Here is a 15736-nt window from a genome sequence, read left to right on the forward strand (position 1 = left end):
TTTCTCTGAATAGTTTAACTGGATAACAGCATTTTATAATTGCACGTTTTAATCTGGATAATTCTGCTCATTGTATAAGTTATAGAGGACACACAGTTGACTAGACAAAACAACAAGTGATCATAACTTAAACATATAAAAGTAAAGTATACATTCAGACATTACTAGAGCTCCCCCCCCCTCCCCAACCAGAGCACGAGGCACCCAGGTGGCAGCCATTTTGGCTCTAAACAGAGAGGCATTCAGTGGGTTTTTATCAGACAGGGGCAGCTCACAGATAACAGTATGAAGGGGCTGTTGTACAAGATGCTATCTAGTGCTGTGGGAAATCAATAAGGGTGGGGTCCTGGGAAGAGAGAGAGAGAGAGAGAGAGAGAGAGAGAGAGAGAGAGAAGAAAAATCCCAACAGATACTACTTTGGTTTTCCGCTTTAACTTGAAGACCGGATTTACTGTTTTTAATCACCGTAGTTAAAATGCTAAGAAAACCAGACGAGCCAGGGGACAGCTGATGTTCCTGCGCACTTCACACACAACCACTTGGCGGTGCATGTGCCTGACGACAACAACCATTCGCAGTTTCCCGCTCAGTAGCGGACTCTCATTCTGACATACCATGCTAGATCGCCATGCATTGCTCAAGGGAACTACACGGAAAATAACTTCCACTATCCGATGAACAAACCACACACCAGGCTCACCCGCTGCTTCTTTTCTCCAGATTCATTGCGACCTTTGATGTCAAACAGGACCTGTGTTTGCTTAACTACGATTCCATTGGCGCCCCGATGTTCTGATTTGTAACATCGGATGGATCGGCTCTTCTTTTTTTCTGAATGATCTGTTTTCCTGAAACATACTCAAGTTTTCCTGAAGATTCTCTGTCTGGATTTCAGTTCTGGTCACATGGACGTCGAGAATTTTGACTCGTCAGCAGTTTTAACATGATTGATACGACACACGGGAAATATTCAGCAAGCTGGAACCAAAACAAACATCGGTCCATCTCACTGGAATATTAATAATCATAAAAACTGCTCTCCGTAGGTGAAGCTGGATTTTAGAAACCTGCATTGTGTGTGTCTGCTTGTCAGTGGGTCAGCAGCAGCAGAGCAGCAGCAGAGCAGCAGCAGAGCAGCAGAGAGCGAACACAAAGGGACGTTTGTCCATAACAGGAGCCAGAAACAACTGAATTAAACCCTGAGACCTACAACATCTTCTCCACTCAGAGAAACAACCTCAACTTCCAAGTTTCAGGCCTTTATCGGATGCTCTCCTCCACAAATATGTATAATAAGAAACAATGAATCTCACAGTTTAAACTACAGGGACATAAAAATACAAGGCTCAGAGTTCCATGAGAATTATCGAAGCAGAATGGGAATCAAACAGGAAACCCTTGTTGAGTTAAGGTCCCATTTTACTAACTGACGTAAACTGGACGGACTCAAATATAATGGAAATTCAACTGCACGTGTCACGTGCAATAAGTATTGACAACTTTGTTTGTTTGGGTTTTTTAAAGCAGTCAAAGACATATGAGGAACAAAAAGGAGACATAAGAGAGGGAAGGAGGCGACATAAAAGAGGAAGATGACAAGGAAGAGGAAGGAGAAAAGAGGAAGCAGAAATCAGGTCAGTCAGACTGGGAGATTCGACTGAAATTTACAGACTGACGTCACTCATAGGGGAAAAAGAAGTTCCTTTGCTAAAATTTATTTTTATTTTGTTATTTTAATATGCTGCTGTCTGGAATCCATCACCAACGTCTCCTCTTCCTCCTCGCAGCAGACGTGGAGATGAATAGTTTGACTAATCTGAAATAGTGTGGTGTGATTGTGGAGTGATGTGTCTGCCGTGTTTTGGGCAGTTGGATAAGAGATGAATACCTTATTTATTACTTTAATTATTATAAATATGAACATGTCAAATGTTAAAAAGGAAAACTATAAAAAGTAAACAAGATCATGGATCTGACGAGATTTGAAATGCAACATGTCAGAGTAAACAGGTTTTTCAAACATGAACGTGCGGAACACTGGTTCCGGATGTTTTCCGGATTATGTCTTCCAAATATGAAGATCACAGCAGGAGATTGTTCTCAGTTCTCATGTCAAACACGTTCACAACAACAGGACAATGCCCGGTACATTCAGGGGAGGGGTGGAGCCTGGGTAGAACAGCAGAAGGCAGGACATGATGTATAAATTCTGGGAAATCACATGGTTTTTTTTACAGCACACTTACACCAGAATTGGCTTTTATCATCAAAAGCTCTCTGATCTCGTTGTCTTTTCAATTTGACGTCTTCTACATGTTTCGTTCCTCTGTATTCCTACTCACATGAGCACACCAAGCCATTTTACACACAAACACCCCCGCTCGAAGATTTCAGGAAAATGTCCGGACTTGGGTGCACGTCTGAAAGCTGCTTTAGTCAAATCTTTCTTCTTTGGTTTCTTGTTCCCCGAAGAAAATGTCTTAGTCAACAGACACAGTGAAGAGCTGTTAATACTCTCAGTCCCTTCAGCATCACTGTCTCAGAGCTACAACAACAAACCATCTGTTTGCACTGTCTGCATGTGTCCACAGCTCCAGCCAACACCACAGTAACACAGACTGGGCGTTATCCCACGGCAGAAACCACCATTTGTTAATGGTGAAGAGTTTTTATAGAGAAGAACAAACACAGAAACGATGCTGTCGTTATCATTTCCATTTCAGTTCTGAGGTCATGTTCTTATTTTACAGATTGGCTGAAGCTTTTCCACAACATACTCCTGTGAAGTTTCCAGAATCTCATGGGTGTTAAAGCTCTTCAATCCTAATACCTAATTAAGTATGACTAAATTAAATATTTTCATACTTCTTTTTCTAGGAATGATGTTAAGTAAAATATATTTTTTTAAATAGATGACAAACCTGTAGCTATCTGTACCCGTTATGTTCATTAACATTTGTTTTGTTTCTTTATTAATTTCAGCAACTGATTTATTTTTTTTTTTTTCAAGTTTTCAATATATTACTTCGTGTTTGTTTTTGTCCAGAATCCAAAGATTATTAGCGTACACAGATAAAAACTGAGAGAAGAAGCAAATCCTCATATTAAAGAAGCTGAGATTAATGAATGATTGGCATCTGTGCTTCATAACACACTTCAAGTTAACCCTGTTATTCAACTAATGAGATTCATAGACTGATTATTTCAGCAACATGCTGTACTATGAAAATAACAATTAGTGACTTAATCTACCCAGTTGTAGTTTTAGTTTTGCTTTCGTATTGAGCAATAGATATAGTAAAATAGCTAACTTAATTTTGATCATCATATATGTACTTTTACCACCTTCTTTAGGCTCAGCGTTGTTACTTTTAGAGCTTGAACCTTTAATGGGGTAATTAAACCTTATTAATGTTAGAAAAATCTATTCAAATCGATACTTGTTGACTTGACATAAATGGATGATTATAAACTCACGAGAGACAAGTCTTTTTTATAGTGAACATTAGGTTTTTATGTCATTGTCTCGATCCTGAAGATTTGTGTGAACTTTAAAATAACATTGTATGTGACGACCTTTAAAGCACGCAGGAATAATGATACTTTAAAGTTAATTTCACACATTTACCCAATCCGCTATTTCATGAGATGAATCTTTGCTGTCAGGCACAAGGGATAAAATAATATTGTACGACATAAAAATCGGAGTAATTACACATTTAAGCTCAAGAGCAGCTGATTAATGATTTCTTTAAACTTCTTGCTCTTTATCCTGATCACTGCTTCCTCTTCCTCTCAGCATGTGCCGTCTTATGAGGGATTACAACCGCCTTCCATCAAACCACCCACCATCAACGTCCTCGACAGGCACGTGACCAGGGTCAAGGAGGAAGAGGAGGAAGAGGAGAAGGAGGGACGACCTCGGCTTCCTATGCTGCTTATTTCCACCTCCTCCTCCTCCTCTTCCTCTACCACCACTCAAGTCCATCTCAGCTAAAGCCTTCTTCCTCAACTTCTTAATCCCAACATCTCTGGGCTACTGCTCTTTGCAGGGAAGCATCCTGACCTTTGCATTGCACATCCAGATAGGCTAAAAAACATGTGGGAGAGGATTTCCCACCCTATCTTCCACCAGGTTCAGGAGCAGGCCTGAGTGGCTGGGTGGGCTGATAGACGAGGAAGAAGGCAAACCTCTTCTCACCCCTCCTCAAAACTGGTGTGATCTAAGGCTCCTACTGTGAACTTGCAGCATCATGTCCAGGGTTTCAGAATCGGTATCGCGAAGGGAAGATTGTATCGGAACATCTTTAAGTTTTAGACTGCGGGTCAAGCAGAAAAATGGGATGCCGTTAAACTGTTTCCTAAGAACAAACCCTGCAGGAGTTAAGAGCTGAATGTGTCTCTCTCTACCTTTTGTTTAAAAAAAAAGAAATGAATAAATGATGAGCGAAAAGATGACAAATTGGAAACAAAACACAGAAATCCTGCAGCTGAAGTGTGAATGCATGAACAGAGGATCACCAGCAGCTGCAGCAGCAGAGTCACTGCATCAGTCCACACAGTGAGCATCAAAGAACATGACCCAGATACTGTCTGAGGCTGGGTCTAATTTTAACTTCACTGTATAGCAGGCAGAGCTGGTCACTGCTAACACACTCATTAGCAAAGAATGTGGCATTTGTGCAAGTAAAGAGATCGCTGTTATAACTTCTGTAATCTATGATACTTGTGTGTATTTGTTTGTTTTTTTGCGATAAAAACATCAAAATATAATATCTGCTATCATGCTCTACATATTGCTGTAAATGCACAGGCAGTTCTTTCACTTTATGTCTTGCAGCATCCCTTCTTTACTGAAACTTTTCTGACTTGTGCATTAAGAAGAATGAACAGCTCAGATCATTATCGAGCCATTTAATCAAGATAAACACCGTAACTAAATTTGTGCGGCGGTATTTCTAGCGATCAATCTACTAAGAGGGTTTTGACCACATTGACGCCATAAATACTGATAAAAAGCAGCTGGAGCTGTAAGAAGACTTTGTGATAAACATTTAAAACCATCGGAGAAAAGCATTTAAAGCTCAGCTTTGATCAAATTTGAAGTGATTCCAGATCCAGCACTCACAGCTCTTAAATCTTGGTCAGAAAATGATTTAGTGTGAAGAGAAATCACTTTGGTGCCTGGTGTTAAGTGAAAAGATTCAGTATTTGTTCGTCTGCCACTGAACACAAGTGCGTGGACACATAAAACTCCGCCATTAGAAATCGTGACACAGCCGAGTTCCTGTTGCTGCTATCAGTGCCTTCCACTTCTTCTGATTGGAAAGGTCACAGTAAGTGTTGACTATAGGAAAAGTTCCTGGTGGAGACCTGGCTTGCTTTACCGCCGCTGCTGTTGTTGTTGTTGTTGTTAGTCGTGGCCGCGCTTCATTTCCTGGGCCGTGAAAGGTCACAGCAGACACGGCGAACATTCCAGTTTGTATAGCCGGAAGGTTGGTGAGCCAGCTTTGCATGAGTCTATTCCCTATGACAGCTTTGTAGTTCCTCCACTTTACAGAGAGGGAGTCGGACTATAAATATCTCCAATAGAACTGGAATAGGTGCAAACAATAGAAATTGTGTTACTGTAAGACGACGGATTTCTGCTGATACTTAATAATTTGATTGATCTTTTATTAGTATCTATTATTTTAACATACCTTTTTCTTTATATAGCTTGAGTGTTCTTTTTAGGATGCTAAAGCTAAAAAACTTACATAATGAACAAAACTGTCAATATTTAATTCGCCTCTTCTTCTAAAATATAAAATGTTTACACCTTTTTAAAATTAAATAATTATATGTTGCATATTTTGGAGCCATGGATTAATATTTGTAATTTAGTCTCTAAAACTTAAAATTGTAATAAATTTAGAGACTATTTTCAGTTTTTCAGTGTTTGTCATTTTTATTTATTTTTATCGCAGAGCCTGCACAAGAGGAAACATGGTTAAACTTATGTAATCGATAATTTGTTGATTCATTGATAAAATAAGTAAAGAAAATCAAATGTCATGCAGGATTGAATGTCTTTTTTTGGAGCTGTTGTAGACAACAGGTCAATTTCCAGCATTTAATGCAGGGCCAGTGTGAACCAGATGTGTGAATATCAACATGTCAATGAAATACTCAATCAATAACAACATTTCTATTGTTTTGCACCTATTCCAGTTCTATGGTTCATGTATGTTCCTAATGCTCCAGATGTGGACACTGTGTTGTAGAAAGCTCATAACGTGCACTTAGACACACGTAAACCAGGCACATGGTTGCGTGTGCTCAGTGAAGTGTTGCGCTGCGTTTCCTCAGGGAGCTGCAGTGATGCTGCTCTGCTGATGACTGGCTGCTGGTGGAGGGCCACACCCAGACAACAGGAACAACAACAAGCATCTTTCCTGTGATAAGGTCGGGATGAAGAAAAGCAAAGGAAATGAAACGGCTGTTTTTTATCTGTACATCATTTGCACTTTATCTCCTGTTTCCAGCTCCTCGAATATGAGGCTTTACGATGAGAATGATAATCAATAGTTGCATTGCTGCTGCCGCTTAATCAGATCGAAGCAATAGTATTACATCACACCCACTCCTACTTCTCGTCACTGGTTTCCTGTGAGATCAACAACTAAATAAACTCATCAGCATCAGAACAAGACTTACTGGTGGTTATTGAGTACCACGGGCACTCAGCCTTTATCTGCAGTGCACAATAATCTAATACTGAAGTTTCCCTGGTAAACTCTAAGAAAGGCCTTGAGAAATAATCTCATACCATTTCAAAGACCGACTTTAAATGGTGAGAGGTCTATGAGCACAATACAGTGCATCAGACAGTGAAGGGGGGGATCTGCCTTCACACTAGAGCCTGACCAGAATGGATGCTTGGGGGCCGATGCCAATATTAGGGAGCAGCACATTTCTGATACTGAAATCTCTGTTGCTGTATTTGAAAGAAAGATTTTCTCCCTTTTTCCTTTATTTATTTCAAAGATTAAATCTTGAATGTAATAATCATAACAACATACATCTTTACATTAATTGTCACTTAGAACATAAACATAAAATAGTACATCAAATATAGAAATCAATATTTGTTATGCTTCACTTGAAGATAAATCCCACAACATGCACTCAGCAGGATTTACCCGGTGCATCAAGATCTCACTTTCTGAACTGCAGAGACGCTGCGTGTGGAAGCCGGGTTGTGGTTTTCTAATCTCACCATCACAGCAAAGCCACCAACTTCTCCTCACTAAACTGATGACTTCCGCCGTTTCACTACTTCCTCACAAACATTCACCCGCTCTCTCTGCCGCCACCCACGAGACGAGAGCGAACAAACTTCACCTTTCGGTTCCAGGGACCTTTAAAAACAGATCAGTTTGGCTTGTTTCCTCGTTTTGTAAACTTGAACACAGCCCGTCTCCGTGAGGCTGAAACAGCTGCAGCTGTGGTTTGGAGCAGAGAAGCTCAGTAAGTCATAAATGGGTTAAACCATTTCCTCAGAGAGGGGGATTCCAAGCCCCACATGAGTGTGGTCTCACCCCCAGAGTTAAAACAATTCCTGTTACCTCTTTCAGCTCTAATTTCATTTCTCTTTTAACCTCCCACTGCTTAATGGAAACGGAAACACTGGGACCCTTGACTTCTTTAATGAAGCTGAGGTTCTTCCAATTGTTCATTAATTTGATTGAATTCATTTACATTTTTCAGTCACATTAATTGTGACTGAAATAGCCTCTTGTCTAAATTAACTAATATATATATATACTCCATTAATAACATTTTCATAGGGCTACCAAACTGCAGATGCATTTTCTATCAATAGAAACTGTAGGTCATTGCTAGTAGTTAATAGTTTGTTTCCTCCAGTTTGCTATAAGTGCACGACCAGCTGAAGTGTTGCAGCACGACGTTGCATGTGACATCCTCTCTGCCGTTCTGTGCAGCAGGACAGGAACAGCGAGCATGAACTAGTCTTGAGGCAGATTGCCACGCGAGTACCAAATAAATGGAAATGTACCGAAAATGGTGGCAGATGAAAACAGATTTAAAACATGCAGGCAGCTGTTTGCAATTAAAGAGTTTGAATGTCGAGAACTTGATCAAAGATAATGTGGTTGTTTTTTTTAAGCGTGTGAAAACCAGTTTGAGATATTCAATGTGAACTTTTCCAAACAATGTGGATGTCATCAAGGTCCTTCATCCTTTTCTCAATGGCAACTAAACAAAAACACATTGGTGATTAAAGGGTGAATGCTTCTCTCTTTCTTGTGGTTCCTCTTTTCCTTATTATATCTCCATACCTCTTTCTACCCCCCCAACCTCTCTTCTACTTTATTTTCCATCCCAACAGCTGCTGTCAGCGCACAGCTGCATCCAGTCGCACTCTGCAGCCGGAGAAGTCCGAACCAATCGGTAAGAGTTTGGGATCAAGTGCACATGTGCAGACACAAACACACAGGCAAACCTTTTTGAGTCAGTTGTTTGCAAGACAGACTTTTTACAGACAGAAGAAAAAGAAAAAACTTTAAACTAAAAAAAGAAGACCTTGGTTCTTCCTCACTCAAACTGCCATGGAACACGTGGTTATGATTCACCGAATCCTGAGGAACTAAACTCAAAATGTCAAGGTTAATTTATTTTCCAGTGCATCTGAGCGTTCCCACAATCACTTGTCCCTCGCTTTGGATGAGAGACGCATTCATCCTCCACCAAACCAGAATTATGCACAAGTAAAACAGACCGGAGCAAACCTCAGAGCCAATCAGGATGGGCTTTCAGAGGTACCCAAAACACAAAATATCTGACCAAGTGCATCCACTCCGCTTCATTATGATCATTAGACGTTTCTCTGTGAGATAACGGCAGACGTTCACAGAGGTTGGCCTCGGGGCTGGCCTCATTGTCCACAACTGTAAAATCTGATTCAACGCGACACTTGTCTCGGCCTTGGATTCGCTCCGTGCTGCTGGTCACTTGTGAAATCCTCGGTGGCACAGATGCAGTAGACCTTCACACTGTGCTGTGAACAGTGACACCACGTTGAACATGTGTAAAATGATAATAAGACTATAAAACCGGGTTGTTCAGCTGTCAACACATGGCTGCTAAAACTCCTGGATGTTTGTTTGCTCGTTTGTCAGCAGGATTACACAAAAACTGCTGAACACATTTCAACAAATCTTGGTGTAAAGATGAGACGTGGTAGAAGAAAGAAAGGATTACCAATTATCCAGGGAATAATTCATGAATCTTGATGAAATTAACAGTGCCTATTTAGAGGACTGATATCTATGAGTTTGTGCAATTTGGGGCAGCTTGATTGAATTCAAGTGGACTGTTGGGCCTTAAGGCCTAATTATACTCCTGCGACTGCAACCGCGGAAGGCCACGCAGCTGCATCGACGGACTCGTTTTGGTTTATGCTTCACTCACGTGTTGCGCATGTTGCAACGCAATTCACCGCCAGAACACTAGGCGGAGTAACGTTTTGTTTCGAAAACAAAACACACAAAGAAGAGACGTCTTCTTCTTCGTTGAATCTTTATTTACATCGCCACTCCGGCTCCTAATAGCCTATTTCTGGCGGACAAATCGGCCAGTCAGTGACGGGTTATACAAGTGGTCATACTTTCGGATCTCTTCTGCCAAGTGCTCTTCTATTGGTTCCATATTCGTTCTTCTAAATCTTCCGTGATTTCCGCGTATTGTGGGGCATGAAACCGGAAACTAGACTCCGGACGGGATGTAGTAAGCAGACCAATCACAAGCCTTGCGGGCTGCGTGAGGCTCGCGTCGTTTTGTCGTGTAGTTAGAAAAATTGGCGGACGCACGCAAGCCCGCAGAGGGCACGAAAGGGGCGTGTTGCGTGTCTTGCGTGCATGCGTGCGTCCGTGCAACACGAGTATAATTCGGCCTTTAGTGGAGGTTTGAGCTCTGCCTAGCGCCAGACTGGGTTAATTCTGATCATCATGTGTGAGCGACGTCCACTCAACAAAGAGTCATTTTTTCATTGCAGTAGTTAGGGAACATTTCCTTCAGCTGAATCCACTCTGAGACCTGAAAACCTCCTCATATGGTGAGGACACGAGATTATATGTTATTTACTTTGCACATAGTTTACATGAGCCTCAGCCCATAACCTGCAGTGCAGGAGCAAAATGAACTATGTCTACATGTCCACATTGTTTTGTGACAAGTGACAGAGCAAAGTCTGATTATGATTACTTGAAACATTACGTCCACTAAGTCCATTTCTGAGAAGTTTGGTTTTAACTAGTTATTTGATGTTATAGAAACGGGTTGAAACATCATGACTGACAGCTAAGACTGGCTCATGATTGGTCGGGCACATGTATTTGCGGGGCCTAAATACAGGGATTCCAATCCCCAATTGCTACTGTACAGACTCTGTGGGTTAGGGCTGTGTTCATACCCAGGATATTTTGGCTTCATTTCTGAGTAGTGTGAGGAAGTGGACACCATCTTTGTTTACTATGACTTCTCTGTGATTCAATATATGGCAGTGTATCCAGCAAGCATCAACATTCAAGTGGTAAGTAAATCTGGTAATCCCAAGATTGCACATATAAGTCAATGATTAAAGCCAATTAAACCAGTATATGCTGACTTTTTAAACCTCACATGACCCACTACATCCCACGTCCCCGGGCTCAGTGCAAAACCCTCAATATTTTTGTTTGAAATAAACCTATAATAACTGTGGCAGCCATGATGTTAAATAACCTTCGCACAGCAAACGGTAAATTCAGGTTTTCAATGTTCACATGAGTCTCTTTTCCAGCCACAAGGAAACGAGAGCCAATCACAGCTTTGATTCGCAGGTTCTGGAACATAAATATCTACGAGAGGAGCCGTCCAATGGTGTGAAAGCTTCCAGGTCATTACCATGGAGACAGTTCCCACTGCCGCCATCTGTGACATTAATGTGACTTAGGTCCAAACAAACCATTTTCCTGCAGCAGACACCAGGAAAGTACAGACACACACAAAACACACACTTCCTCACACGAGTGCTGCATATTTCAGAATGATTTAAAATAGCTCAGTCTCGCAGGAAGAGATCCAGCAGCTCTCTTCTTTCCATCTGCTCTGGTTTCTACCAGGCAACAGCAGGAGGATGTCGCTGCTCGTCTCTGATGGAGGCGGCAGAAGCACTAGGTCTCCATCAAATGCCTTTTCCACTGTGTGAGTGTGTGCATGAGAGTGTGTGTGTGTGTGTGTACGTGTGTGTATGTGTGTGTGAGACAGGATGAACAAGCCTATCCCTATAAATGCAGCAGAGAGCCTCTCCGGCGGGAGGCCTGCTGGGCAATGATGTGCACAAATGCGCAATGTAACACCGCCCACCCAATGGCGCACAAGTCAGTCAGCGTGGTGAGGGCTGTCATGCATGGATGGGGCTGGACTGGTCAGTGCAAAGCAACGCGTCCAGTATGTGGAGGAATATTTGACTGGGGTGTGGATGAGAGGAGGAGGAGGGAGGGAGGGAGGATGGAGGAGCAGAGTGGCTGCACAGGGATGATGGTGGGAAAATAGAATAAAAAATAACGAATGGATGTGCAGCAGTGAGAGATAATCCAGTCCAGACTGCACCGCTGAAGGAGGGGATGTGTTATAATAAACCTGAGACTAGGGGGTGGGGGGGACATCAATGCATGTTTGTGCTTCAGTTTCCGCCTTCACACACACACATACACACACACACACACAACACAACACACACAGAGAGAGATGAGGCAGACACCAACCTTGTACACTTGTCCATAGGTGCCATTTCCCACTACCTCCACCAGCTCGAAGATCCCAGCAGGATCCTGGATTTAGAAAACAGACAAATATGAATCACTGGATGTAATTAATTGATTCCCTGTTGTAGCCTAATGACATAGGGGTGAGTTGGATGTGTGCACCGGCAGAGCCCGGCTCTCTGGCCTCCCATGCCAGCGGATATAAAGACAAAGAGGAGTCCCCTCCTCTTATATGATCGTGTGATGGTTCCTGTGTAAAATCAGCGGATCTGTGGGGTATACATGTCCGGGGGAGAAGCACTCACCCGCAGAGAAGCTAGGTCTATGTCCACCAGACTCTTAGCTGGAGAGTCGTTCGCCATTTTCGTTAGAAAAAAAAAGCGGAGCTAAATCAGGGGAATAGCGGCGTGTGTTCGATTCTCCTTCAAGCCCGCGGGGCGAGTCTCATCCTCGGGTGGGTTTAGACTTAATCCCGCCGGTGGTGATCTCCGTCCCAGCCGTGTTTTTCCCTCTTTGTAATCCCGGTGAGAGGCTCCGCTGCTGCCGCTGCCGCCGCCGCTGCTACATACCGAGCGACTGTGGGAGCCCCTCTCTCTCTCTCTTTCGCTCTCTCTCTCTCCCTGTTTGAGTGGCTGTCTCTCTACCTCGATTCCCCGCCCTCTCTCTCTCTCTCTGTCAGCAGCCCTCCCCTCTCTCTCTCTCTCTCTCTCTCTCTCTCTCTCTCTCTCTCTCTCTCTCTCTCTCTCTCTATGGCAGGGGCAGCTCTAGAAGATCTGGGGCCCTGAACAGAAAGCAGCTGCTTGCAGACATGCACCAAACTTCCAAGTGAACGCCACTGTCCAACTGAGAGACTCCGGACTTTCTCAGGACTTTCTCCGCTCGCTCCCCAGGTGAAGAGCTGCGATTCGATAAACCTCCGAACTACAGACCCCCCCAGTCGGAAGTGGTAACCAGAACACAGGAGGAACCTCACAACCCTCGATTTGAAAATCCAAGATGGCCCCTCCGTGGATCAGGAGTAGTGAAAGCAATAGTTTTTATCGTTCATAAGCGTCTGTCATTACAGTAATTGGACATAGTACTGTCCAATAACTTCTAATTCTTTGGACGTTTTGATAAGGCGTTAGTATGACTGAAATGCTACGTAATTATGCACTGCAACTGCAACGCCATCCATTCTGTTTATTCGGGTGTGACATCATTCTGAGCTCCCAGCATAAAGTCTTTCGGACATGCATGGGACTCCGCACAATCCCAGCACGTTCTCCTGTAGAGGTGTATGTGTGAACGCAAACGTCAGACTGACATCACTTCCTGCCTCTTCCTGCTGCCACCGGCGGTTGCTGTTAGGAACGCGTCTGTGCAATCTTCTGGACTTGAAGGAGCTGTTATGTCATGAACATCTGTTTACTGCAGCTACATATAAAGATGGCGAAAACATCTCTACAGCCCCCTAGTGGCTGGCTGCTGTATAGGTCATAATACTATATATCTATAATAGGCCATTTAAATAAATCAGCGTTTTCTAATGGTGAAAAATACATTTCCAAATCTAGTTCTATCAAAAAATGTCTCCTCTCCCCGTTTTCCTTGCAACTCCTTCTCTCCAAGCCTTTGTTTGTGTCCCCTCCTGTTTCTCTGTCGGACGGATACACAATAATTAGAGCATGGCAAGATGGAAAGTGATAAATATTTCAGCAGCACTGTCACCGCTGTGCCGCTCTGTCCGTGATATCCACACAGGCGGGATTCAAACCTGCTGCCGTCACTCTCACATGCCGCTCGCCACTCATACTCACATCAGGCGACATGTGCAGATAACGTATCATGTGCTGGTCAGATCAGCTTCTTCCTCTCCAACTAGATGAGTTGGTTAAATGGTTCGATTGAGTTTACCCATCAGGTCTTTTCTTTAACAATAAGGTTGGTTTGAAAATAATTGAACCTCCTCCCCATTCTTTTCAAATAAATTTAAAGTCATTAAAAAAGCTGCTATGATTAGATATGTAGCCTCAGCTTTATTTGTCAATAGTTGCACCTCCTCAAATTAGTTAAATAACAGCCATTTTTTTTACATAAATATCTGTGGCATATCACAAAGAAAAAGACATTTAGACATCACAGTTATTACAATATTTGAAAATAAAGATTTAGATACAGGCCAGGAGGGTATTAAGGGACTTTTGGGGCCCCAGGCAATAGAGACCATGGTGCCCCTTGATCAAAACAGAACCCATCCCAACAAGTAACACATGATACCAAACCAAATTATTCCATCTTCAAAATATTCTGTCATTGGTAAAATTTTACAGTCAAAGTGCAGACTTTGAATAACCATCACTCTCACATTTAGATGTTCTCGTCTTCATCCAAACCTCTAAATTGACTTTAGTGGCATGGGACCTCATCAGGGAGTCAGGTGATCTTAGAATTTAAGGGGGTTCTCACAAAATATTGAAATCGACCATTCTCGGGGGGGGGGGGGCCCTCTCACCTCAGGGTCCTGGGCAGTTTCCCTCCTCTGTTGCAAAGCTACTGTGTAAGACGAACAGAAATACAGAAACACCAAGAGAACTTTGTTGTATTTATTGCTTTAGCGTACATTGTTAGTTTGTTTGATTGTTTGTTAGTTAGCAGGATTACACAATATCCCCTCAACTGATTACCATGACAGTTCGTGGAGGGGTGGGGAAAGGACGATAGAATAAATGTTGGTGTGGATCAAGATCCGGAGGCGCGCGCAGGATTGTATTTTTCACTTTCTTCAACATTGTGTGTCGTTTTCCTTGATGTCTGAGAGAATAACTGATTGATTTTCGTGAAAGAATCAGGATGTTTCAAGGATTGATATTTAGAAGTGTGTGCAATTTGGTGCAAATCTCATTAAAATCCAGTTTTATAAGGGGGATGTTGGCTCCTGGCAGAGTTTTGCACTCTGCTGTGACCCATTACAGGCATCATTTATTGTACACTGTGAAAAGGAGCAATGACTCCACAATATTCTGTGTTTATAGTTATCTTTCGCTCAATAAATATTTAAAAACAAGACATATTAAGATGAACCAGCCCTAGCAAATAACAAAAAAGCCTCTGCGCTGATGCCCTCGAGTAAGTCTGTTTTCTTATCCAGTAAAACTTGCCAGGACTGAGGGGGTGATACTGTGTGAAAGCAAAACTGGGTGGTGATTAAACACCGCACAACGCTCAGCTGACTCCTCCCGTACAAACCGAAAAACAGGTGCAGGCTTGGTACTGAAACAGTTCCAGAAGCAGCAAAGTTCAAGAATAATATTGTTCAAATTTAAATTGTTGGCCCTTTTATCTATTTCCACCTGTGTGTTTGGTGCCAGGTATAAAATATCATAAAAACATAAACCACACCCCTGACAAATGTAATCCATGCGTCTATGTGCCTACAATCTACAGTGTTGACCGGACGTCAGAACATATTGGATGTGGTGCATGAACGTGTTGAAGCTGTTTGAAAAGATGTTCAAGATCCTCAGAAGAACCCTTCCGTCCTCATAATCTAATTTGCGAGCAGAAATTGCTGTGTTTACTCTCTGATTTGTCCGTCTTCTCTGTGTGAACCCTGCATGAACTCAGTGCCCTCAATGCATCCCAGTTGCTATTTCACTAACAAACACTGCCCCCCTATGGCACATAGAGGTGCTACTGTGGGCTTCAGCCGCAGGAACAAGGGAGACATTTAAAAAGATAGAGACAGAAAGAAAAACATGGAGACGCCATGTGATCTGGAGTGAAGCGGGTGATACAGAGACATGTTTCCTCAGATTTCCATCTCAGATGTTTTGGTGTAGTGGTAATGAGTTTCGTCCACATCTGTATCTCAGATGAGAAATAATTTAGATTTAAACCAGTTTAAGTTTAACATGGGGTCCACGTGTATCTCAGAGGAATCA

The 15736-nt window shown here is 42.5% G+C and overlaps 1 protein-coding gene and 1 long non-coding RNA gene across 3 annotated transcripts in view; one reads left to right on the forward strand and one right to left on the reverse strand.

The window, feature by feature from the left end:
• Nucleotides 1-12413, reverse strand: part of LOC128455470 (mitogen-activated protein kinase kinase kinase kinase 4) — a 91186-nt gene extending 78773 nt beyond the window's left edge. Inside the window, exons 1-2 of the mRNA XM_053439142.1 lie at nt 12119-12413; nt 11814-11879 (exon numbers count right to left, since the gene is read on the reverse strand). Coding sequence (XP_053295117.1) covers nt 11814-11879; nt 12119-12175 — 123 coding nt within the window. The 5' untranslated portion in view covers nt 12176-12413. The remainder of the gene's footprint in view (nt 1-11813; nt 11880-12118) is intronic.
• On the forward strand, nt 390-6668 carry LOC128455471 (uncharacterized). Of its 2 annotated transcripts, XR_008341739.1 has the most exons (4): nt 390-1405; nt 1525-1634; nt 2751-2838; nt 3800-6668. It is a non-coding gene; the product is annotated as an uncharacterized LOC128455471 (long non-coding RNA). The 2 variants fall into 2 exon arrangements; XR_008341738.1 differs by having other exon boundaries at nt 390-1634.
• Nucleotides 12414-15736: the final 3323 nt, after the last annotated feature.

Source organism: Pleuronectes platessa, chromosome 14 (assembly GCF_947347685.1).
Source record: "Pleuronectes platessa chromosome 14, fPlePla1.1, whole genome shotgun sequence".
Lineage (NCBI taxonomy): Eukaryota > Metazoa > Chordata > Actinopteri > Pleuronectiformes > Pleuronectidae > Pleuronectes > Pleuronectes platessa.